The following is a 26,871-nucleotide window of genomic DNA, read 5'->3' as shown; positions in this document are numbered from 1 at the left end:
CCAACTCGATGGATCTGCTAATTAATTTAAACAATATTATATTATACAAACGGCGCACACAACATAACGTGGCAAATTTTACCCGAGAACGTGTAATAATGTTATAATGTTGTTTTAGCATTCGCTGTCGATGAGGCGGGAAAACCTAGTTATTTCGGATACGTTATCTCTAATCTCTTATCATTTATCTCTTAACACTAATCTCATATTATATCCACAGATATATATTATATATAATAAATTAGATTGCTAAATGTACATGCCACCAATAGAGATAATAATTATTGATGTTACCATTTTCCGCCATATATTTGGGAATCAGAACAATTATAAGTTAAGTTGATAACGCATTATTATTATATTATTTTATACGCACGTAAATCCCACATTAATGGCGGACGTCGACTTCAATTATTATCACTAGTTAGTGCATATATCTAATCTCTTATCGCGTCTCTCTTATCTCTTAATATTTTTTTACGCAAAAATGGTGGCATGAAATGTATTGAACCCAGACCCATGTTCAAAAAGGTAAGGACAGGTTAAGTTTAGGTAGGATTCTGATTAGATATATAGTAATATTAGGGTTATTTGTTTGATGGTTAAAGTTAGGTTTGGTTGGATATAAGTTAGATTTAGGCTAGATAGACGGTTAGGTTGAGGTTAGATTCGGGTTAGTCAGGTTCTAATTATTGAACTATCGACAACTATCAATACCGTTTTTACAGTGGTCCACAAGATTTGTCTTTTCTCAACGTTTTTATTGTATATAGTTTGAAAACGCACAAAAAACATTTGACCACAGATTATCTGCTGCCAGAAATTGTAATCTTGTAGCTTAAAAGACAGATAGACTTAAGCAAAAGCATATTCTATGTTTTTCATACATTTAAGAATTCTCTCGTTTAAAAAAATAAACAACAATAGGTAACATAAAACGACTCACATTTTTTATTGCATATTCCTCACAACTTGCTAATTTCTAATCCAACTTGGCCAAAACAGACACTTATAACAATAATTTCACCCAAATTATTGGTCGAAACGTAATCTCCTCAATGGTTTTCCCAACAAGCGTAAGAATCCTCCAAACCACAACCACAGTTCTGAAACTATTCAAACATGAAACAAAAACCGTCATCAGCTGTGAAGCTATAATGACAGGACAATATTCCATGAAATCTACATTAGGCGGATTAGACTGAAGAGCTAAGCTCTTTTGAGCAACTTTGTATCTCCAAAAATAAAGTGTTAAGATTACATTAACTATTGTCGCGGTTACTTTTGTAACTTTTATTTTCAGGTAACTATTTTACAAGAGTTTGGCGGTGGACCAATTAATTTTTCTATTTCAGCATAATTTAACGTTTCCTTGCGCAACAGCTCTTCGGCAACCTGAAAAGTAAATTTTTCTAATAATAATTTTCAAATAAAAATAATAAAATGTATTGTTAATTCAAATTTGTTATTTTTTTTAATAGTCGGATACTTTTTAAAAATACAATTTAGAAACCGATAACAGCTAGTTTTGAGTAATTATAGGCAAATTTTTAAGCAATCTATTGTTATTGTTATTATCAATTTAAATTTGGCAACTGCGTAACAGTTCTACCAACATAAGACGTTGGTCCGAACCAATAATTAAAGAACCTACTTAAAAATTCTTATGATTTATTAGTAATTATTATTATTCGGCCAATTGATTACCAATTCGAGTTTGTCACGGTTTTCTTTCAATAGTCGTTCCGTCTTGAAATAAGCTTCGGCTACCAATTTGGAAACTTCTATTTCCATAAGTGCTGCCAATTTTTTACTATAAAGCGGTCGAATGGCATTGTATCTCTTTTTAGGGAAAGATAACAATCCGACATTGTCGTTCATCCCGAATTGACGGACCTGAACAAACAGAATAGTTAATATTTCAATGATAAAAAACCAAGTACAACAATACAAAATAAACTTTACCATAGCATTAGCGATTTTGGTAACTTCTCTAAATTCATTTTTTGATGTAGTTGTACAACTATTGAAAACTATTGACTCGGCCGCTCTACCGCCAAGTTTCATACACATTTTTTCCAATAACTAAAAAACCGAAACTAAATTCATAATTATAAGTTTTACAAATATTTTTTTGGTTAAACACGCTCCTGAATATTGCAGTCCAATCATATTTAATACTATTTAAATGTTCGGTTAGGTTAGGTAAGGTTAGGTTAGGTTAAGTTAGGTTAACACCATATAAAACAGAGATGTTATTTAAAAAAAATGTTTTAAAGCGATTCTGTTAATTTAAAGGAAAAAAAATAACGAATTATTAATAAAAATATAATTTAAAGATAACGTTATGCTTTAATTAAAGAACATGTGTTAAACATAAAATGCATACTAAATTGGGTTTTTAAAAAAAATTCAAATTAAATAAAGTCATATTCTTTCCGTTCTTACTGATTATTTTTTTTTTTTTAGTTTTATGATATTGTAAAAACCACTAATTGTAGTTAGACCTACCTTCTCCTACTACGAGCTTCCTTACAGAAATTACACAGGGATATCAACTTTAACTGTTGAGTAAATTAAAATTTGCCATTACTATATTAATGTTAAAAATTATGACCATATTTTTTAACGTTAGCTTTTTTTATAAAATCTTTAACAACCTTAAAAATAACAAGACAATTTGGATTTCTCTTCTAATAGAACTATAAAAAAACATTTAGTTTATTATTTTTACGTGATAGAAATTTATCTAAGTAACATTAGAAAACAATTGTTTGAACTTATAGTTGTGAAATCGTAGTGTACTTTAGTTGAACCATTAAAATTTTAAAATTTAAAGGGTTTTTTTACGGGTACTGTGAATTTTTAAATTATTTAATTTATGTTGGAGATATTGTTATTAAGTTAAAATATTTAATTCGTTTTAACTTTTACATTTTCTATTCATTTTTTCTCTTTTATTTGGCATATACATTTATACACATTTATAACAAATAAGAGAGAAAAATATTAATAGAAAATTTAAAAGTTAAAATTAATTAAATATTTTAAATTAAAATACAAATACGGAGTATGTATTTGTTGACTTGAGTTACTCCATTAAGTAGTTAATGTTAATTGAAATTAAAACTATTATAATAAAATTCTTAATAATCTATTTAATTCAACTTGACTTGGTTAATAATATAATTAATCATTAACTTGTCCAATAACTTAAATATTATTGACTGTTTTAAAAAAAAATCAAAAAATAGACCATACAAACTAACATAATTTTTAATTATTTCATATCGAAGTTGCCACATTTTATTATATTTTATTAAACAGCTAATGCTTGAAATATTCAAATACCCAAAACAATTATTTCTTGGAAATGTGTGAACCGTTGGTCGCTTTGGCCTGTTCAACCCCGAGTTAAAATGTATATTTCAGCAATCACATTGCCCTAATAGTCAAGGTGCACCATGTGGTTTTATCTAATCCGTGCCAAAGCCATGCATATCATCGGTGACTTACTGCTTGTTTGGACAATATATTGCGCTCCCTCTGAATGTATATGTATTGAGCGAAACCTAATGCCCCGTGAGTTCTTGGCACAATACTGATTTTGTGCAGTCGTTGCCGACTGTTGATAGTCGGCCACAACCATCCGACCAGGGCACGACCGGCTTGGTGATAGGCGACCATTTGTTTTTCTTCGGCAGAAATGCTATTAGATCTTTTTTCAGCACCTCCGATCATTCGTTCGACGGCGTAGTATAGATCATTTTCGACTACCAACTTTCTGTTGTTCCTCGCAGCATGCAGCGCCGCTTCTTTACAGACATTGGCGATTTCGGCACCTTTGGCATAAGAACAAAACATCTAAACGACCAACAGATAGTATAACCTAACCTGGATAAAAGTGTTTGGGAGACAGTAAAGTGGCAAAGAGATTGGGGAGGAAATGAAGTGAAAATGGGATGGCATCTCTTTTCTAGAGATAACTCTAATCTCTTATCAGATAATTATTTATCAGCTATTTCGTTCAAAAAAAACAACCGCTAGATCAAGCCACACACACACACAGATTTTCTTATTGACCCCGAGTCAAAAGACATATCTATGTCAAAGAGTGATGAGTTGTAGATGGGTATGTGATGGTGATAAGGTTTAGAGACGCAGGTCGGAATGTGGTGGGTACGATAGGATGGTTATTATATTTGAACGGGTCGGCGATAAGATTGAGATGGGATAATGATTAGGTTTGGGTGGGATTTAAATTGGAATTGGAAGGGAATGAGGTTTGGGAGTCGGGTTGGGACGGAATGGGAGTAAGGTAAACAATTTGATAACCTCTGAATCACAGATAAGAGACGAAAAATCAGCTGATCACATGTTCCGGGTAGTCTAAAAAATTTACCACTAAAGCCCGGAGTCAGTTGAGCCATTGTCTGCGAATAACTCTGCGGAATTTTGCTCAACCTGATCGTAAGATGTTGTTCGAATATTTCCTTTCGTTCTTGCAACGTCGGCAGTTCTACGACGATATGATGGTCGAAACGACCGGATCTCAACAACGCCTAAGCAATTGGCTTTTTTTTTTATCCGATATTAATTTTTTTTTTTATTGTCTTATGCCCAACGCCCAATTTTACTACCGAATCTAGTGTATCCACTTTGCTGGTGGACGCCAACAACAGGACGCCTTCTTTGGATCCGATCCCGTCCATTTCCACCAACAGTTGGTTCAGAGTCCTTTCGCCCTCGTCGTCACCGCCCAAACCGCGTCTTTGGCGGCCGATGGCGTCGATTTCATCTATGTATACAATACAGGGAGAGTACTGTCTGACATGTTTAAATATTTGTCTAAGAAAGAAAAAAAAAATTGAATTTCGATGAAACTTCATACGGGATTGTACCGGGTGATCCATCCGATATGAACACACTCGTTTCTTGGAGAATATGAACATTTTAAAACGAGTGTAACAGCCGTTTGTAGATGCGGGGGTAGCGGAGGTGCCCCGAAATGCTCACTCGTGATTGGCTACTGTCTTGCGCATGCGCTACGGCCACAATAGTAGGCTGCTTCGGTTGGCCACAGTTCAGCATACACCACCAAGCATCGGCCAATCAAAAGTGCGCAACCGCTAACTGGCTCCACCCCCTACGCTCCGACCTATTTTTCCTATGGTCACGAACGAAACTTTTTGAGACCAGCGGTTCGTATCCACCCGTTCAAACACAGTGGCAGGTTAGCTTAGGTTAGGAGTCAATATTGTTATTTAACGGTCAGTTGGGAAGAATATTCGCATTTCCCGAGGAACGCAGTGCATTACATCGGATGGATCACTGTGTCAAGATGATTTTTGTCCTAACCGAACTCTGCTGGCTCCGACTCCGACGCTCACGCCTACAAACTCGGGACCGCTGATGAAGAAGAACGGGACTTGGCATTCTTTTTGCGCGGCCTTGGCCAACAACGTCTTACCGCATCCCGTCGGTCCCGAGAGCAAAGCTCCCTTGGGAACTCTGGCGCCTAAATATTCGTAGAGAATCCGCATCAGCGGTCTGTTGAAAGAAGCCAGCACGTTGGACATTTCGAGTTTGGCATCGTGCAGACCGGCGACGTCCTTGAATTCCATGGGAAATCCCTGGCGATACAACGTTCTTCCCGTAACGGCGTACTTGGCTCTGGTTTTTCGAAGCTGCAAACACAAAAATGCCTATCTAAAATTTCTCTTTTAATTCAATTGCATTCGGTCAATCTGTTACAGAACACCGCACAACTCGAACGACACCGACCAAACGCGGTGTTATGTAAATATAATGCCACTACCGCCGAAGTGTCGGCTTTGTGAAAGTTCCGGAAATTTCGGTCACAAATTATAATATTTATTATATTGAACAGCACACCGGTCCGGTCGGATGCCGGCGATTCGGGTATAAAAAAAAAAAATCATTAATTTAGGTTACATGTTATTTTTTACAAGGGCTTTGTTTCCAAATCGGTTTAGCCAAAGGTTTCGCATAAAGCCGCTCAGAGTGCTGGCGAATCTCGGTTCGATCAGTTCTTTTGGCCGGAAACACTTGGAAATTGAATTCATCAATCGAAAGCCCATGGTTTAAAATAAATTTTTTAATATTTTCTATTTAACGTTAAAATTAATATAAATGAGTGGTAGTTCTTCTACGTATTATGTGTACTGTGTATTGAATCATTGTATGTTTATTATTATTGCCTTGGCAAAATATAACTATACAAGCTTGTCGAGTCACTCGCATTTCAAAACAATATGTTTACTAAAACTATAGGTTAGGAACTAACCTTTCCAAACGCTGAACTCTGGTTGAAATATGTCCTGACTGGGATACACCCATGTCGTTTACAATTTCATGGAAAATAAAAATGCTACCTTTCTCTTTCACGATAAATATTTAAATGTTATCTCTAAAATTTAAATTGTCCCATTTCAGTGATGATAACATAGCAATATATTTGATGATGTATAAATCATGGAAAAAAATCACAACTGTTCTCAATACGGCGGCCTAGCCCTAGTGGACATTTTCATTAAAAACAGCTATAAGAGATGACGTTCCAATGATTCATTATTATGTTTTTTTACACTTGAGTACAAAGGCAGGGAATTTCCAATAAACGGTTTGTTAGACCAGCTGTTTGTTTAAATGATTCCAACAGTTGGATAGTTGATGACAGTAATTTTTAATTCAAAATTAGTGCTTTGCAGAAGAAAATATGCAGTGTGAATTAATTACAAGTGGTAAAAATGAATAATAAGAGTAGGCTTAGGCGTGGCACCTTTCGTTGGGAAGATGAGAGAGAGAGAGAGATGATGGTATAAAACAAATTAACTTGGATATAATTGGTATGAAGATGAGTAATAAAATAAGAAGGTCGGTTAATGCTTCTTGATATTTATTTATTGACTTGTGCTTGGAGTGTTTGCACCAATCAATGGAACAGTGTCAAAATTGCCAGTGGCCAGTCGCTCGGAATGGTTTGCTTGTGCAATCATCTCAATGTGGAATCTTCGCTAACTGTTTAATCGGTTGTCTCTTTCTCGAGTGTGTTGACCCAGCCGTGTAGTGTTTGGATTATTCTAAAACAGTTTGGTCGGCTTCTTCCAATGGCAATTCCATCTGCTCTTTCCGCCTCGATAGACGTAGAGGTCGTGTGCTAACGTACAAGTACTAAAATCGATATTCTATCCAATGTAGGTGTGTGATATCCGTTTTGCAATACCGACGTTTATGTATTTTTTTTTTTTTTTTTTATATTTTAATTTTAACGATTAACATATTATGATGTACATTGAACACGTGTGTATGAGTGCAGCAACCTGCTCGAGTCCATCACCGCGTCGAGCCGGTCTACAGCAGCTGTTACGCACGTTTGCTTTGCTCTGACATAATCAGAAAGAGAGAGAGAACCAGTCTTGCTTGTAATAGCAAAATATAATGTCGCATGTACACCACACGCAAACGAATCCAGTTAAGTAGCTTAGTAAAAATGGTTATTAGCTTCCATGCGGAACTGAGCTTTTACATGTTGTGCTTTTCTTTTGTTTTTCATTTGCCTGCACCAACGACATCTCCAGAAATCATACCTGAGAGGTACTTTGTTGGGCCAACGATTTGAAAATAAAACGTTAAGAGAGTATAGCAATTGATAGTATTGCGTTAAAATGACCGAACCATGTTGTGATTAAATTTTTTAATTTTCACTAAAGTTATATAATACAATTTTTAATGTATATTGCGTCAATTTTTTTATTATATTGCCTAAATCATAATTCAATATTTTTATAATTAATTGTTTTTTATTCAGCGCCCAAATGGTCACACGCCGAAACGTCCTAGATCTCCAGTTGTGATTAAAAAATATATTAATAATTTTATAGAAAATATATTTTAAAAAATATATTAATGTGGTCAATCAGTTGCTATAAAAAATAGTATGCAAATCTACTTGTAGTCATGTTAATTGGTAAATATTTTATTTTAAATTCTACATAATTGGTATTATGGATAGGCATACTTGTCAGACAAGTACCTTAAAGCTAAATTTCGCATTGCCACAGACTAGACGGTAATACTAATTGTGTTTGGAAGAAAAATGCACTAGACCAAACACAATTGAGTCTAGTTTCAGTAATATGGTTGCCTACTAGAATTAATTGTGTTTACTATTGTTCGACTTGGAAATGTTTAATTGCTTTATTATTATTATGCACCTTATCTATTTATTATTTTTTTCTTGTCTTCGAAAATTATGTCATTCGACGGATTAGTAAGCTGTGCTGTATTGGCGACCCGAATTAATGGATTAAAAAAATTAAAAAAACCTTTTTGTTTCTTTTTAAATATATTTTAAAAAGGTATTGTTTTTACAACTATGTCTTATTTTATGTCAGGACCAAAATCTAATCAAAACTAACCTAACCTATCTGATTTTTTTTTGTGTAGCAACTCTATACATAAGAAATCGTACCTATAAAGTACTTTATTGGACCAAACATTTTAAAAAGTTAACCCTTCCCCTTCAAAATCAAGAAAAACGCAACATAAAAGGTCATATTTTTTAATTTAAAATTTAGACGCTATATACATTTTTTAAAAACAGTTTAATCCGTTTTAAATTTGTATGGAATATTCTTTAGACACAGTACTACCGATACAAATAAAAAAAATCAAAAACCCTTTCCTCAGTTATTTTTTGGTTTAAGACCCAAGGTAGATCTAGAATGGGCCTATAACATATACAGTCAACACGCATTTAAAAATGTTTTCAATATATGTTAATTACATTGTATGGGTAACTATGGCAATGGATTATTGTAGAAAAATTGTCGACCCTAATCGCATCCAACCTAATACTAAAAATAAAATTGTAAGCACATTGTTGTCATTGATTAATTAGTTCTTATATTGATAGAAAATGATCCACGAATCAGTCAATATCTCAAAAGATATTTTAAGACACTTTTATAGTAAATATTTACACGAATAGTAATCTTAAAAAGTCTAAAAGACATTGACTGGTTCATAGTTAATCAGCATTTATAGAAATTGAATATTTTGTAATTAATGCCAAACAACGAACAGTATACAAACAAAAGCTCATTATTTTCATATTAATTTTTCCCTTTAAAATTAATTTTTATAGTTTTAAAGTTTTCAAAGTAACAAAAGTGCTTAATTGAAGATAATCTCATGTCAGAAACGTAAACTTCAAAAGCATTACAGCTTGCCTAGTAATTTTTTTTTTGTAATGTACTTACTCTGACTTCCACCTGTGGTGTAGTGCATGCTTAAAAAGTTATCGTCGCTTCAGATAGAAAAAACGAAAAAATAAAAACCATCTCTTCAGTTTGGCTTTGATTTTTAGATATTATTTAGTATACTCAGTAATAATATTATCTAGCTTAGGTGTTCTTATTTTTCCTCAAGTTTGTCCAGTATATAAGTCATCCATCATACCATATAATATACAGACATACCAGGAGTATACAACCACCTCCTCGGCAGTGCTGGGCATAATGTAATCTGATTAATGATCAATGATCAATGATTAAGATTAATAATTTGTAATCAGTAATCATACGGTAAGAATAATGCAAACAAATCAGGAAAGTAATCATGTAGATATGATTACATTAATCATTCATTTGTTATCATGTTTACATTAATAATTTAATTATTGTAATCATGAAATTATTAATGAGTCCTCCAAAAAATATTCAGACTTATTTAAATAGGGCCCGCGCTTTTCTTTTTAGTCAAAAATTAAAGATGTTGAAAATTATTTACAATTGTAGTTAATTTTCGGTTGTTTTAAAAGTAATTGAGATTTTAAATAAAATGTGGTACAATTGTTTGGTAAATTGTTCTTGTAATAAAATAATTTTTTACATTTTAGTTTACTTTAAACTATTTTTTAAAATTTGTAGTCAATCATCAAGTCGTTAAGAAGAAACAAAAAAAAAAAAAAAAGGAAAATTGTACTTTATAAATCTGATAAAACCATTTTGAGCGAAAAATTATAATTTAACAATAATACAAATATTATAAGGAAATTATTTAATTGTTTTAAATTGCATATACATTTATAACGTAGATTTCTATTAAAAGATAACACATAAAGAATTTTCGGCAAACATTTTGAGGTTACTATTACTAATATAATATATGTATGCAATCTTCAATTTTATACATTTTTAAGTCGTTAGTTAAAAAATGTGTGTGTTGATTTTACCCTAAGCCGATGTTATCCGTAAATATTATACTTGACTATTGTTATGCTCACTTTGGAGTTGTTGTGGTAGTACATCACCGAGCGGTGGTGGTCCAGGGTCCGTTTCTTTTTTAAAGTAAAAGTATGCACGGTCCAAGATATTTTGTAATTCTTGTTCAAATTCGTAGTAACGCATTGGAAGTTCTAAGTTGTTATATTCGCCAGTTCTCACCAAGTCCATCATGTTACCATACCGTTGACTAAACTCCATGCATGTATCATTGAAGAATTTTTTCCGTTTTACCGCATTCGCCTTTACTACGTCGATAGCGTTAACTATTTGACGCACCGGCTCATTCGATATTAAATAAATTTTAAACATGTCGGAAATGAGTTTTATTACAGGATCGATCCTATCAAAATATTTTATAGTTTCTTCCCATATCATCGGTCTCATTAGTTTATTCGATATACGACATAATCTATACAACATCGAAATACCTTCGCTTTCGATCACGTTCATGAGCCGAACAAATGCCTCGGCGTAGCTATTACAAATCACACAGTCTTCCATCACTGCGCGCAATGTTTGGTTTACGGTCAAACCGCTATAGGAATCCCGTTTAAAGGCCATGAAACTGTCTACTTTTTCCGGATCGGTTGCAAACGAATTTCCGGTGAATAAAATGTTATCGCTCCGAACTGCAGGTACCGGAAAAGGTGGTATCACGCCGTATTCTGCATAGTCCAATACAACGTCCGGAATACTAACACATCTTTTCCACGGGGATTCGGGTTCGTGAGTGTAGCACGTAGTGCCCGAAAACACCAAACTCATAAATTTCCACTCGGTTTGATACAAATATTCAATGGTTTCCTTTATGATAATCGTTTGACAACAGCGAAGAAGACTGCACAGTGCAATAACACAGATTTGGAACGAAAACATTTTTCTTTTTTTTATTCGTTAATTGTCGAAAAAAATCAAAACGGGTCAACACGATCAAACGATAATAGACATAATAAAAAGGACACCCTAATGTTTTTCACAAAATTATAACTGTTCGCTACGAAGCGTGTGGGATCGACTGAATCGTCGGTACAACTTACGTGGTAATCCAAAAAACACTTTTCACTGTTACATTAAGTTCATTTTTAACGATAATAAATTTGGCAGTGGTTAGGTTAGATTTTTCAGAAAACTTGATCAAATAACAAGACGATATTGGAATGGTAGAACGATTGATGTTCATTTCGTCTACTTTACCATTGTTTTGTCGCGCGTTTCTATAAAATCGCAGCGTATTTTAAAGCCATTGTAATAAAGGTATACTTATTTGTTCAATGTTATGTTTGAAGTGCGGTTTTTTTTTCGCACGTTTGACAAAAACAATACGGTATAGTTTCTAGTACAACTGATGATGGTCAATAACATTTTTTTTTTTATTTTTTGTATTCAAATTAATATTTTCTGAACGAAAAATATCACCATACACTATTTTTGCCTCATACAATGTGGCTATATTGTTCAAGTTGGTAAATGAATCATGCTGCGATGTTGGGTTTATTTGTTTAATGTGTTGTACTAGAAATATGAGTGATAATATTACTTCTTTGTGATATAATATATGTTGTACGTAACATAATATGAGACTATAGTTTTTAAGCTACTCACAATCTTAAATATTAGATAAGATATAATTAATGAACGTTATTAAAACTCAAAAATGTTTTATTCAAGTAAAATTATTAATTAAACAAATTTAAAAATTACAGTAATGATTTTAGATTTTTTTTATTACAAAAAATAACCTACTCGTTGGCCAACGAAATATTTAGAAAAAGCAGAGTTAAAAAAATATTCTTTTCTTAGACATATACATATAGGTCGAATCATCGTGAAATACTCTAAACGTAATATATTTAAGAGAAGACGCTTTTCTTTTTAATAAAAAATTAAAGATGTTTCAAATTATTTAAAATTGTAGTTAATTTTCCGTTGTTTTAAAAGTAATTGACATTTTAAATAAAAAGTGCTACAATCGATTGGTAAATTATTCTTGTAATAAAATAGTTTTTACTTTTTATAATTTTTAGAAAAGCATGTTTTTAAAAAAAAATTTTTTTTAATTCTGTAGTCAATCATTAAGTCATTAGGGAGAACCAAAAAAAAAAAAAAGGAAAATTGTACTTTATTAACCGATAAAACCATTTTGAGCGAAAAATTGTAATTTAATAATAATACAAATATTATAAGGAAAATATTTAATTGTTTTAAATTGCATATACATTTATAACTTAGATTTCTATTAAAAGATAACACATAAGGAATTTTTGGCAAACATTTTGAGGTTACTATTACTAATATAATATATGTATGCAAGCTTCGATTTTATACATTTTCAAGTCGTTAGTTAAAAAATGTGTGTGTTGATTTTAACCTAAACCACACCGATGCTACCCGTAAATATTATAGTTGTCTATTGTTATGCTCACTTTGGAGTTGCTGTGGTAGTGCATTGGATTCATCACCTAGCGGTGGTGGTCCAGCGTACGTTCCTTTTTCAAAGTAAAAGTACGCGTGATCTAAGATAAGTTGTAATTCTTCGTAGATTAAGCACCTAAGCATTGGACGTTCTACGTTCTTATACACGCCAGTACTCACCAAGTTCATCATGTTACCATATCGTTGACTAAACTCCGTGCATGTATCATTGAAGAATATTTTTCGTTTTACCGCATTCGCCTTTACTACGTCGATGGCGTCTACTATTTGACGCACCGGCTCATTGGATATGAAATAAATTTTAAACATGTCGGAAATGAGTTTTATCACAGGATCGATTATGTCAAAGTACAATTTAGTCGCGTCCCACGACATTGGTCTTATTAATTTATTCGATATGCGACATAATCTGTCCAACATCGAAATACCTTCGCTTTCGATCACGTTCATGAGCCGAACAAATGCCTCGGCGTAGCTATTACAAATCACACAGTTCTCCATCACTGCGCGCAATGTTTGGTTTACGGTCAAACCGCTATAGGAATTCCGTTTAAAGGCCATGAAACTGTCTACTTTTTCCGTATCGGTTGCAAGCGAATTTCCGGTGAATAAAATGTTATAGCTCAGACCTACAGTTACCGGAAAAGGTGGTATCACGCCGTATTCTCCATAATCCAATTCAACGCCCTCCGGGATACTAACACATCTTTTCCACGGCGATTCGGGTTCGTGAGTGTAGCACGTAGTGCCCGAAAACACCAAACTCATAAATTTCCACTCGGTTTGACACAAATATTCAATGGTTTCCTTTGTGATCACCGTTTGACAACAGCGAAGAAGACTGCACAGTGCAATTACACAGATTTGGAACGAAAACATTTTTTTTTTACTTTGATTCGTGAATTGTCGAAAAAAATCAAAACCGGTCAACACGATCAAATGATAATAGTCATAATAAAATGAACCCTAATGCTATTCACAAGATTATTACTGTTCACTACAAACCGCGTGGGATCGACCGAATCGTCGGTATAACTTGCGTGGTAATCCAAAAAACACTTTTCACTGTTACATTAAATTCATTCTTAACGATAGTAAATTTGGCAATGGGTAGGTTAGATTTTCCAGAAAAACTTGATCAAACAACAAGACGACATTGGATAGGTACAATGTTTGATGTTCGTTTCGTCTACTTTACCCTTCCCCGTTCTTCTGAAAATGAAGAAAACAATTTTTTTTTGTATTTTTCACCTTAACGTCAATATCCAAGCATTCGCAAAGGCGTATAAAGGTTTTACTATTATTTAAATGTAAAAAAAAAATTGAATCACGCATGTGTAGATACTGGACATGATTTTGGTACAATCGCGCTATGCGGGTTTATACCTTATTTGGGTTAGACTGTGCCTATTTGGTTTAAGCTATTTATATAAAAAAAAATCGATAGTCAGATAATGTTGACGGGAGGAGGGGTGTGGAAAATGGGCAAATAATGCTGCACGCTATAACAGCGAGGAGTTGGTTTTTTTTCATAGCTTTGTCTCGATCCACACAAATCGTAAAAATTCAACGCTGTCTTGTTGTGTGTTGACAATGTAGACACAATGTTTATTTATTTTAACTTTCTTTTTTCAGTTATAAGCAAACTTCAGCGCCGAAACTAAAATTGGTACGGTATTAAACCAAGTACTAACGGTATTAAATCATTTGGGAAATTAACAAGAAGTTATATTTGTACTAAATAAGATTTCTATACGAAAAATTAATTAGAAAAAAATGTTAAAATGTTTAGCCGAATCGCAAGACATATTTCGGCGGCCAAAAGGAAAATATATCAAATATAATTTTTTAAACGCCATAACGAGCGTTTCTATAATATCACAACGAATTTCAATGCCAATGTCATGTTTGAATAGCTGTTTTTATTCGTGTGCATTTGACAAAAATAATCCGGTATAGTTTCCAGTACAAGGTGATGTTGGCTGTACAGAATGAAAAAGATATATTATTCTTTTTTATAATTTTTATAGGATTTAGTCCACTTAATTTTGATATACTTTGTCGAAAATAAATACATTAACTAAAAACTGTGAAAAAAAGGTCTAACATCTCAAAAGAACTTGAATGAGCCTTAGTTAACCATTTATCCTGTACAACGTGCATTAAAATATTATATTTTCAAAAAAATTAACAATTCTAGTAACAGTATTGCTTTTATGTCCATTATTGACACATCATTATACCACTCTATAGATCAGAAACCGTACCCGGAAGGTACTTTATTAGGCCAAAATTCATCCCTTCCCCATCAAAATTGAGAGAAAACACCCTAAAAATTTACAAATTTTTCAACCTAAAATTACGATGCTCTATAATTTTTTAAAAGTAGTCGAAAAAGTTCCAAATTCGTATGAATTGTTCTTCAAATATACATAGTACTATCGATAAACATTAACAAACAAAAAAAAGGTCATAAACCATTTTCCCTAGAAGGGATACAATTTTTTTCTTTATTTTACTTTTTCAAGCAAAGTTTTAGAGATTTAGGTCTGAAAATTAGACCGAAGGTAGATCTAAAATGGAACTATAACATAATATACAATTTTCTCAAAAACATGTAGTAAAACTTTTTTTTTATTAAGGAAAAACCTCAAAAATATGGTAAATTTACACTTTGGCCGTAGTCAGTTTCTACGTTGCTGTGTGTGAGTGAATCAACAGTCAACAGGTAATGAAAATACTTTCATTATGCTGTTAATTACGATATATGGGTAACCACGACAGTGCATTTTTATAGACAGACGATCGACCCTTAACGTATCGACCCTGCACAAGAATAAATATTAAATTTTAAGTACATTGTAAGTACTAAGTAGAGTTAAAAACAATTTTTTTCCCAGAGATATATGAAAAGGTTAAATCATCGACACTCTATGTATAATATATTTTAGAGAAAGCCTAGGGTGGTTAAACATTTAGCATTTTTAATCACTCCATGATTACAATTGAATGATTAACGGGATCATGTGTCCGATGATTATTGATTAATGGTTACATAATGTAATCGCGATTACAAATTGTTGTAATCACGATTATTCCAGAAACAAATAAAATATAAGACATGCTTTTTTTTATTATTAGAAAATTTGCATATTTTCAACGTAGAACACAATTTTATGTATATTTTTTTTTTTTTTCTTAAGTTTAATATCCAAAAAGAAAAGAAAACGCCGCCCTCGATGACGAGACTAGTGCACGTTCCGTTGTCGGGCTCGGTTTTTGCGGTTTTTGCTGTTCGGCTTGCCTTGGTTCTGTTGGTGTTGTGGTTGTGGTTTTTGAGTAGAAGTCTGTGGCTGTGGGGTGGAATTACTGCGAGCCGGCGGCTGATGGACCGAACAGTCCTCTGGCCGGACCAGCGATGACTTATCGCTAAAAAAAAAAACAAAAAAAAATAACAATAACGATTTTCAAGTATATTCTCGGTTATTTGATATCATCAAAACACCGGCAAAAACTGTTTCGAACGTCCAAACGACGGGTAAATTCGTGTACGTATTATTAGGATAAAACAACAGGCTTGAGCCCAAACAGGTGTAAAACACACACACAAAAAAAAAAAAAAAAAATAGTAGCTACAAATCATCGTTTATTGGAAAAACAGTAAAAAAGTTCTCGCAAAAAAACATCTAAATCTAAATCAGGTATAATTAGATACAATGGAAAAATGGTCACAAAATAAACGGGGGTTTTTTTTTTATGTGTCACATTTTTGTTATTATCTAGGAAAACTGGACAAAAAAAAAGGATTATAATATGATTTTTTTTGTACACAAAAAACGGTCAGACTTATTTCGGTATGATTCGCCGTGCAAGGATAGCTTTTTTTGGCACATATGTTTCCAACTTAAATGGGTCCAACTATGATTGGACAAGACCCGCATAAAGATTTTGGACTACATGTGTTTCTACAACCAAATCATTTGACTCTAGTTTTAGGTACATTTAAGTGAGGGAAAGTGGTGGTAAGGTACACATGGTTGAAAACATGTATTCACATACTCATGCTTGTAAAACCGTGGTCGACATCGGACGGCTGAAACAGCTTAAAATTTGGTTTTGGTCAATTAAATTTCACAACAGGAGTTTATCAGCTAATTAGGGCCGTTCGGTCGGCATGACCGCATTCCAGGCAAATACAACGCAGAACAGGAAAATATCAATTAAATATTAATTTTAATGCTTAATTAAAACTATAAACGAAAATTAATATAATATATTATATTATTTCATCGTCGATAATGTGATGTAACTTGTTGGCTAACGACAGGGTATGAATTTTCTGTCTTAACAAAAAGTGGGGTTAATCGTTTTTGCATTATCAACGAAGCACTCTATCGGGTGTTGCTTACTCGGGTGTCGGACTAATCTGGACGTTGACATTTGCATCCGGGTTTTCCTGCGGTGACTTTTCGAATAATTGGTCAACACACTGGTTGGGGTTTTCCACCACTTCTCTCTTGCGTTCTTCCAGTTTGTCTTGCAGCTGTTCGGTAAGGGCGTGCCACTGGACCAGTTGCCTGGCGTGTCGCTCCCTTTCGGCCGTCAGTCTTTGCCCGTGTTCCATTATCAGCTGCGCTTCTCTTTGTCTATGCAACAGAGAAAATAAATTTAAGTTAAATCCGCACAACGCCGTACAGTAAATAACGTACTTCATTTGAGTTCGCCAATGTTTTTCCAAACGCAAAAATTGACCTTCCAACAACTCGACGACGTTATCGTCGTCTGCACCGGCGCCGGTCGTCGTGTCGTTTTCTGGGGACAAAAAAAAAAAATAAGTTCAATATAAGATTTATCGGTATTGAATCAGTAAATACGAAATTTACAAACAAGAAACAACAGTTGTAGTTAAAATATCGTTAAATATTAGAACTCTTATGAATCGCATTTCTTATCAGTATTTCTTATCAGTATATCCTTATCACTACAATCTTATCACACCACGTCGTTTATTTCGTCGCGCTTTTGGTGAGGTCGTGAGCTCAGTGTTGAGACTTTGATTATTATATATATTATACTTATATCTTGATAAAAAAAAAAGATAATTTTTCTAGATAAGTCTTAAAACACATATTATCGCTTAGTAAATAAAACCAGAACATTTATTCAGTTTTGTAAAAATGTTTTTATTTAAAATTTAGATCTTCGGCTATAGATATAATTAGTAAACCTTGTTGTCTGTAATTCAAAGTATGAATCTACTCGAAATACATGTTGAAGCTGAATAATGCTCAATTTCAAGAAAAACCAATTTCGACTTTTCCTTTTTTGCTTGAACACCACAGCATCAATGTACTTCATATTGTTTTCTAGTTGGTTCGTTTTTACTTGGTTTGGGAGTATTTTCAAGTGTAAATTTAATCATATTAATATACTACATGGATAGTTTAAAAAATATATTTGCATTTTATCAGTATAATTTTTTTGAAATTATTTATTCAGGCATTTTTTGTATTTTAAGTTATCTAGTTAAATTTTCGTTCATTCAACTCGATCTCTGCCCTGATACATTTTTGTAAGGGATTGTGATAAGTGCGGACTAGTTGAGGATGAGATGGCGATAAAGGGAAATCGATAATTCCCGGATGACTGATACCCACTAAGCACGTTGCTTTAACTTTACTCACCCTTTTCCAACGGCCTGCTTTCGGCTTCAGTCCTTTGCTTGGCTCTCTCGGTCTCGTCCAGACTTGGCTCGGTCACTCTGCGGTCCAGCTCGGCCTGTATCCACGCTTTCAGTTCCGCGGTGTTCCGGTTGGCTTCCAACACCCTGGTCTCGGCCTGGCTGAGCTTTTGCTCGTAGTCTTCGATGAGTTTTCTCTCGGAATCCGTGGCTACCTTAGCACTTTCGCTCTGTTGATCTTGCATCTTCTTGACCTTGAGTTCGGCTTCGGCAGCCATTCTTTCGGTAGCCAACAACCGTAGCTCCACCTCTTCGACTCTGCGCGAGGTTTCGTACATCTTGCTCGTGATATCAGTCAGTTGGAACTGGTACTCTTCGTCCTTGCGAAGAGCTCCGTCCAGCTCGGCCTGGACTTCATTCAACTGGCTCTCGACTTCGGCGACTTTGGCCTGTGCCTCTTTTTCGACGGCCGCCACCCTCAGGTCGCATTCCTGGTGCAGCCGCTCTGCAAAATCAACATCGCGTTATCCTACATTCTTAGCCGAAAACAGTGCTGCCGCCGTTAATTTTTTATCCAAATGTTTTACCCAAAGCCAGGTCGTGTTCGGTTTGCTGAGAGTCCAACCGCTCTTGGTACCACATGTCCAGCTTGTCGAACCGCCGGCGCGTGTCCAAGGCTTCGATGTCGCATTGCGTTCGCACCTCATCCAGGAACACCTTGTGCTGGTCCCGCTGATTGTCCAGTTGTCGGGCTGCCTCCAGTCGGGCCTCTTTCAACTTCTTTTCGGTCTCGACCGCCGCTTGTTCCAGCTGTTCCCTGGCACTTTCCAACAGTTGGGTCTTTCTGTTCAGCTGCACCTCTTTGGTTTCCAATTGGGTTTGATATTTTTCCGTCAACTGAAATCAATAACACATTACATTACAGGGTGTCGCAAAAAGAATGGTGGGGTTTCAAACGGCTGTAGGTTGTGAAGTATTGGACCTACAGCGGTTCTGGTATGGCTTGAGTGAAAGAGGGAGTTGTTAAATTTTGAATGCCTGCCATTAGACATAACTGAATTACGCTTCACGAACTAGATCACTTCTCTTGTGAGAACGCCACCTTAACAAACTGAACAATGAAGGCTGGTGACACAAAAGGAAAAATCGGAGAGACATTTAGTGGCAATCATTCGAAACTTGACAGCTCCCTCTTTCATTCGAGCCCTACCAGAGCGCTGCAAATCCAATACTTCACAACCTACAGCCGTTTGAAACCCCGCCATTCTTAACCCCACCATTATTTTTGGGACCCCCTGTATATTGCTTCAAATCAGAGTTGGCAATGATCCGGATTTGCGACAAGAAGGAGAGACATGACAGTGGGATGGTGTCAAGAAGGGGAATCGATAATATTCCTGGACAACCGCTAAAATATGAATGATAAGAATACCAGATATTCACAAGACATGTTCATGATCATTCATTTGGGGGGAAAATTGAGTATTATTTTGGCTAAACAAGACCCAAATTTTGAGGTGACTACCAAAAGGTTGCTAAGTTTAAGCGAACTAGCTGGGTTTTTTTTTTGCCAACACTGTTTCATAATGTGTCAGCTAAAATATTAAATTGTAGATTTCGTTTATATTTACTCTGGCTTCTGTCTGGAATAGTTGATCCTGTAACTCCTGTTTGAATTTGCGTTCCTTTTCGTTCAGTTCTCTCACGTGTATGCCCTGATGTAAGATAAAAACATTTTAGCACATTTTATCAGGTCATTAAAACATCCGAGGTCTAATGGGAAAACAGCTTAAGGGCTGGGTTGTTTTTTTTTTACTTACCTGCACTGTGGCTAAATTGGTCTTGACTTTTTCCAACTCGCCTTTCAGAGATTCCATTTGGCTAGCCCATTCTTTCTCGTCGGCCCGCCATTGTCGGCGCACCGCTCGTTCCGCTTGTTCCACACGAGAATCTAGATCGGCTTTCATTTCGTCAGTCTACATAATATCAACAACACATTCAGAACGACAATTATATATATTTAAATTGTTCATAATATATTACACTATGATGACACGACCTCGACACGGAATCATAATGCGTGATAATTAAGACAATAATTAAAAATAAAAAACTCCAGCCGTAAGCCAAACATTATTGCGGCAATAATATGAAACAATAATTAATCGGTTCAGAATTCTGGTGTTTTAATTTAAAAATAATCCCAGGCTATATAATTTATTCGGCGGCGGAGAATGTCGTCTGACACTGTGACAACGGAATTTCGTTGGAATCTGTTATAGCAACACCAGAACAATTTTTTATTTAAAACAAACGGTATTAGTGGTTAACCGATTTGAAGAATTTTCACCGTTAAACTTGGTGCAAAACGCCTGAAATTCATGTAATATAATTGTGTGAGAATGGTGTGAATAGCTTAAAATCTAGATGTCTTGTCTGTTACTATGTGTTGCTTTTTTTAAACCCTTTATCGAAAAAAAAATGGTTAAATCTCCCCACCTTATCCACAAAAGTGTGACTCAAAATCATTGACAATAAGGTCAAAAGAAAAGCAGGGTTTCTTTTGCCATTGTGTGCTAATATACCGATTGAACGATTAAATGGAAGGCACTGAATATCTCTTAAAATAATTTTAGCAATTTTTGAGTTTTTCTTTTATGATAAAATATTTACTTATTTGTTTTTTTATAATATTACTATAAAATTGCTAAATATTTACTTTTTAAGGATTTTTCTAGATATCTTTCGATTGTAAAAACTCAAATGTTAAGCTATGCATTTAGTTAACTGGTTGACCATTAGTTTTGAATAATTATATTTCAAGTAATTAATGTCCAAATGTAGGAGGATAGAAAGAGTGTTGTGTAATAGTATTTTTATCTATGCGACTGATAAATTAAGATCTGACATGATGATCTAAGTCTTTAATCGCATGAATTTGACCTCGTGTATGCAATCATTAAAATTGTGCTTGGATAGTTTTAAATCAATTTAAAATTTAGCTGTTCCCTCAACTCCAATTTTAATATTATACAAGCTCTCCTTTTCTATAAATAATTATTTATCTCATTTAAATCAGTTTTATTCAATGTCCTTAAATGTTAACAAATAATTCTAATCAAAGGTATATAATATTTGGTTTTTGTTTTATTCGTTAAAAATGTAATTTAATATCAAATTAGTGTATTTTATATAAGTACACATATTGTCATGTCATGTAGGGCAGTAAACAAGAAAACTGAATAGAGTGTAGCGGAGATGAGGATGTTAAGATGGATGAGTGGAGTGACTAGGGAGGATAGAATAAGAAATGAATACATAAGGGAGAGTCTAGGAGTTTCACCAATTGTGGGGAAAATGAGAGAGAATAGGTTGAGATGGTTCGGTCATGTTGTAAGAAGAGACGAGGCAGAGACAGTGAGAAGTGTTAGCAAGGTGAATGTAGATGGAAAGAGAGAAAGGCCGAAGTAAGATGGATGGACGGCATAGAGTGATATGTGGATAGCTGATGTGATTGAACGAGACCGAGGTGTAGGACTAGGATAGCCGACCCCGAGTAGTTGGGATTTTTAAGGCGAAGATAAAGAAGGAGACATATTATTTGTTTGAAGTTTGCACTTACCTTCTGTTTTAACTTGACTTCGGCATCAGCCATGCGCGTTCGCAAAGCCAGGTCGTGGTTTTCCGATTGTTCTCTGAGGGCTTGTTCAGTTTCTTGGAGACGTCGCTGCACCGCCTCCAATTTTGAACTGATCTGCGCTACCCTGGCAGTTTCTTCGGCCGCCTGAGCAGTGGCCGAGGCCATGACGGACTTGGCGGCGTCGAGTTCGGCCACTTTGGCGAGAAACCTTGCCTCGGCTTCCTCGGCGCGAGTCCGGGCGTCGGCCACGGCCTTATCCGCTTCTTCTTCGGCGACCCTTCGGATTTCGGCTTCTATTCCGGCCATCTCTTCCGTTTTGGTCTTGACGGTTTCGTCCAACCGACTTTTCCACTTCCTCTCTACTTGCCGGAGCTTCCATTCGAAATCGTCCAGCAAACGTTCCGTGTCGGCCGCGTGCTTTGCTCTCAACTCTTCTTCTGCAAGTCTCTGAAAAACAATTTTTAAAACCGGTTTAACTCTGTTGATTGTAGTTTAAGTACTAATAACGTGCGGGAACTGAATTGGGGCAATCTAAACAGCAGAAAAAAAAACAATTAATTAAATTAACCGGAGTGAGTACATTTTTAGAATTGGCTAGAAGCTAAAACGCATCAAAGGAAAATTGCAATAGTCAAAATTAGCATGTTAATAGTGAATTTTGTATAGTATGAGTTCGAGAGAAACGGATTGTGTGTGTGTTAAAAAAAGGGTGGACATAATATTGTAAAAGAGATCAAGGATAAAAAAAGGTAGGTAACCGTGTGAATAATTAGAATGATGATAACGAAGAATGGTAAATTTCAGGAAGAGGATGGGCACTCTTAAAATTACCGAGCCTTGTGGATCTATTTCCGTTTTTACCGGTAAGTGGATTGTTTGGATTTTATCCAGCTGCTCTATATCACTTTCGCTGTCTTCCAGCGAGTCGTTGTCGCTCTGGTTGTCATCCTGTTGTTCGGACCCGTCATTTTCTGCACGCGATCTCATTTGACCTGCGAATCACATTACATACAACACATAAGAGCCAGGTACTCATTTAAGATAGGACGTGATGTGTTTTGTGAATTTAGAAAGATATGTTTTTAATGGTATGACCATATTTTTAAGTGTTCCGGTAGGAATTGACAGTGAAAGATTCCTTTTGTGAATATTCTCTCCCACCACTTCTATCATCCGTCTGTTTGACGCAATCTATTTTAATCACATTCATCTGCGTGAATAACAATTATTTCTATGATTGCCCTTATCCAACACTTATTTACCAGCAAGCAAATATGTTCTCTTATTTTCTCAGTCTCTCCTCCTCTTAATATTTTTCATTCCCTTCTACAGAAGTCAACGACCTTTTTTCACTTTAAAAATTACTTACCTGCTCTCTTTCCACCAACTCTTTCAATTCGAATACCTCATCCTCCCTTATCCCGACCATAAAAACTCTTCTTGCCAAATCTACCTCAAATTCCTTACACAGATGCAGCTGTGCAAAGTTTCCATCTATGGAGCGGGGAAAACCAAACGATCCTCTTTTAATTGGTATCGTCAACTGATGTGTCCAACCATTCTTAAATTTCCTTGGTTTCGTCGACCACCCGGAAAAGCCACAGTCTGAGGCCTGTTCCTGGGGAAGATTTAGGGGGGAGAGATTTGTTAAGGTTAGGTACTCACTCTCCGACAGTGTCACTACGATTTCGACGCTGTCGCGTGTCCGGTGCATGACCACGTCCGGCGGGTTGGAATAGCTCTTGTTGCCGGGGGTTGAGAGAATTTTCGTGGCGGTCGAAGAATCGTTGGACGACGACGTGGACGAACCAGAAGATTCCGAAGAGGAACGCAGCCGGACGATAGGAGCAACGGCGTCTTCCTGGTCCGACTGGTGCGACGAATCCAACTCGACGATCACGGTCTTCTGCTCCTCGACACGAACTTCGGGTACGGCTGCTACATCACGTTGTTGATGGCATTTCTTCTGGTGGAATCCATCGCCGTCGTCTTGGGAAGGTTTTTGCGACGACGGTGCGTTGCTGTTGTCGGCCGTTCTGCCGGTCTGTCTGCAAAAATCGATTGGCAAATTGAGAGTAGGTATATGTATGTATGTACGCAGAGGTGTGTGTATACCGCGGACCCGCGTCGGCACGAGCCGCCAGTAAACGAGCGCGAGAGAGAGAAACGATACGCTATTAAAAATAGACTAGGATGAAATCGCCATCGAAAATCGACCCCGGAGGTGACGGTTTTTGGCACTCGACGTCGGCGGCGGCGGCCGCAGTTGTTAAATTATAATTAGATTAGGTATCGACAGCGCGCGCGTGGCCGTCGTGTACGGCGTAGGGTGTGTAATGTATAGTTATTAATTTATTATTGTTAAGCACTGTTAGTATAATATGCATGTGGTTTATACTTGCGAAAGTAAGACGCGGCCATGGCCGCCAGGAATATGGCTACGGGAGCCGCTATTAGACCGCACCAAGACATTGTGTGCCCGAGTGTTTGACTAGAGCAGCACTGGAAAATTGATAAAAAAAAAAAAATGTTATGTTGCTCCTGCTGTTTTCGCGCTTGTGATTTCCGGTCGAGAATGTGCTCGAATGATGATTTTAAGGTTTACCACCGCCAATGTGTGTACACATCAACACGGATACTGAGAATAATGTTTGTAAGCTACAACGTCGTCGTCGTAGGACCGGCGTCATGGCGATTCGCGCGTGTATTAATCATAGCGGCTGGTACAATAATAATAATAATAATAATGTGTAAAACAACAAATTTCGAACAAAGTGATAAGCTGCGATGGTGGATTAGTTCGGGTTGCCAAAAAAAAAAAAAAAAAAGAAGAGGAAGACGAAGAAGACGAGATAGTTATAATATATTATGTTACGCGTATACAGGATGATACAAATCAAAATTAGGTGTTTATCTAAAATCGTTATTATATTCAATTTCAGAATACGGTTTTAGGGGTCCAAGTGGAAAAATATTGCTTTATAGGGGGTGATTTTTAACCCTGAACCATTAGGTGCCGTTTGAAAACAAAGACTGAGAGTGAGATGAACTGTAGTGTTATTTATTTTTATTAAATTAATACCTACAAGCACTGCACTGCCTTCTTCGCAGTTCACTTCTAAATGCATTTATCTCTTAAGATATGGTCAAAGTTTGATAATAAACGAATTTCGTAGAAGTCACTTTCTGACGTATCCGTTGGACGGATTTCAATTTATGAAATGCTTGGTAATTTTTCTATAGGAGTTAAAAGGCCCAGTTTTGATTTAGATATTAGAAAATGATTTGGAATTATTAGGAAAAATATACAAACAATTTAAAAGTGCGGTTGTGTAATGCACTCAAATAAAAAAATTCTCCACCCATCATGCCGTCTTAAATTTTAAACTTTATTAACTTTAAAACTTTTTATTCTAACCCGGTCATCCGATTCAATCGGTTAAGTAAAAATGTTCAGCAAATTATTCTTAATTTAATAAATATTAAAATATTATATATGTTACCATTTCAGTGTGGAAAGTTGATAAGTCCTAGAAAAAAACACTAAAATAGATAAAAAAAATTAATATTGACTAATATTGCGATTTAAAAAAAAAATTGTCATCTAAACAAAGCTACGCATCATATTATCTTTTATCGACTAAATAATAATCGTAGAACATATTTTTTTTTATATTTTAAATAATAAAAACTTTACCTAGGTTCTCTCTTTGTCTTTTTTATTTCCAGGCCCACAGAATTCATTTTTGAAGTTTTTTTTGGTTTTAATGAACAGTTTTTTAATTATAGCGTGTATCTTTAAAGATACACCGCCCCATTTGACTAATTAAACATTTGTCTCTTTAAAGATACACTGCCAAGTGGAGCTATTTGGATATTTAAAGATACACTACCTCGTGGGACTATTAAGCTAAAAAAAACAATAAAACAGTTTTAAATAGTATTTTATGATTTACACAGAGTAGGTATTATTCTTTAAACTATGTACATAAGTGTGTTTATTTGTATATTAATTATGAAAAATTGTTTTTAGGACGTTCCTTAAAAAGAAAATAATTAAAAAATACACCGGCATTTAAAAAATAGGTATCTTGTTTACCATTTATTTTTTTTTTAGCTTTATTTTATTATTTTTTGGCTTTATTTAGACATGCATGATCTGATTTCTACAGTTAAATTAAATATAATTGGGTTTTAAACTGTAAATAAAATGTGTTGAAAAACAGTCAAAAATAATAAATAATAATATAATACCGCTCAAAAATTTGTAAAATATTATCAATAACCATAATGATTTCTCCAAAGAACATAAAAATTAGTGTCATAAATCGGATGGATCACCCGGTGTATATATATACAGGGTGATCAACTTATCGTGAACCACTCAATATTTCACTGGGATTAATTAATAATTGAATTTCTTTTCCATAATGTTTTTATACGATGTGATTTCAATTTCTCACTATTTTTTTTTTATTTTACCTCCTCTCCACTCAGTTTTTTTTAATGTAACTTTTGAAACTTAATTTAAAAAGTTAATGCAATCTATACGTTACATTTTAAGTTTCAAAAGTTTCTATCAAAAAAACTAAGTTGAGAAAGGGGTTAAAACTAAAAAAATGTCGAAAAATTGATATCGCATTGTATAAAAACAATATGAAAAAAAAACATTTAAATTTCTTATTAAACCTTATGAGATATTGAGAGGTTCGCGATAAGTGGATCACCCTGTATACAGGGTAATCCAACTAACGTAAGACACTCATTTTCTCTGAAAATATGAATATTTTGAGATTTTTTTTTTTCCT

At 34.9% G+C, this 26,871-nt stretch overlaps 2 protein-coding genes across 3 annotated transcripts; both read right to left on the bottom strand.

Annotated features, from left to right (window-relative positions):
• Positions 1 to 1,299: 1,299 nt before the first annotated feature.
• Positions 1,300 to 6,101, bottom strand: LOC126837214 (paraplegin-like). The gene is made up of 8 exons (XM_050571035.1): positions 5,970 to 6,101; positions 5,359 to 5,687; positions 4,641 to 4,848; positions 4,403 to 4,562; positions 3,517 to 3,842; positions 1,966 to 2,085; positions 1,708 to 1,896; positions 1,300 to 1,395 (listed from the first exon to the last, which is right to left on the bottom strand). The coding sequence occupies exons 1-8, from the start codon at positions 6,099 to 6,101 to the stop codon at positions 1,300 to 1,302; spliced, it is 1,560 nt and encodes a 519-aa protein (XP_050426992.1).
• Positions 6,102 to 15,926: 9,825 nt separating this feature from the next.
• LOC126836756 (trichohyalin-like) lies at positions 15,927 to 24,587 on the bottom strand. Of its 2 annotated transcripts, none has more exons than XM_050570381.1 (11): positions 24,462 to 24,587; positions 23,729 to 24,111; positions 22,895 to 23,055; positions 22,046 to 22,510; positions 20,244 to 20,399; positions 20,055 to 20,138; positions 19,011 to 19,320; positions 18,428 to 18,928; positions 17,453 to 17,555; positions 17,153 to 17,389; positions 15,927 to 16,172 (listed from the first exon to the last, which is right to left on the bottom strand). In XM_050570381.1, exons 1-11 carry the CDS (start codon positions 24,533 to 24,535, stop codon positions 15,992 to 15,994), a joined length of 2,655 nt encoding a protein of 884 aa, XP_050426338.1. In that variant the 5' UTR covers positions 24,536 to 24,587; the 3' UTR covers positions 15,927 to 15,991. The 2 variants fall into 2 exon arrangements, with proteins under 2 accessions (XP_050426338.1, XP_050426339.1); XM_050570382.1 differs by having other exon boundaries at positions 22,925 to 23,055.
• Between the last annotated feature and the right edge of the window lie 2,284 nt (positions 24,588 to 26,871).

This window comes from Adelges cooleyi, unplaced genomic scaffold, assembly GCF_023614345.1.
Source record: "Adelges cooleyi isolate 19-005CV unplaced genomic scaffold, UGA_ACOO_1.1 ACOO_flye_CR_arks_rails_tigmint_CR_PRNA_247, whole genome shotgun sequence".
Taxonomy (NCBI): Eukaryota; Metazoa; Arthropoda; class Insecta; order Hemiptera; family Adelgidae; genus Adelges; species Adelges cooleyi.
The sequence above is the reverse complement of the archived record's forward strand: the minus strand, read 5'-3'. Positions and strand labels throughout refer to the sequence as shown.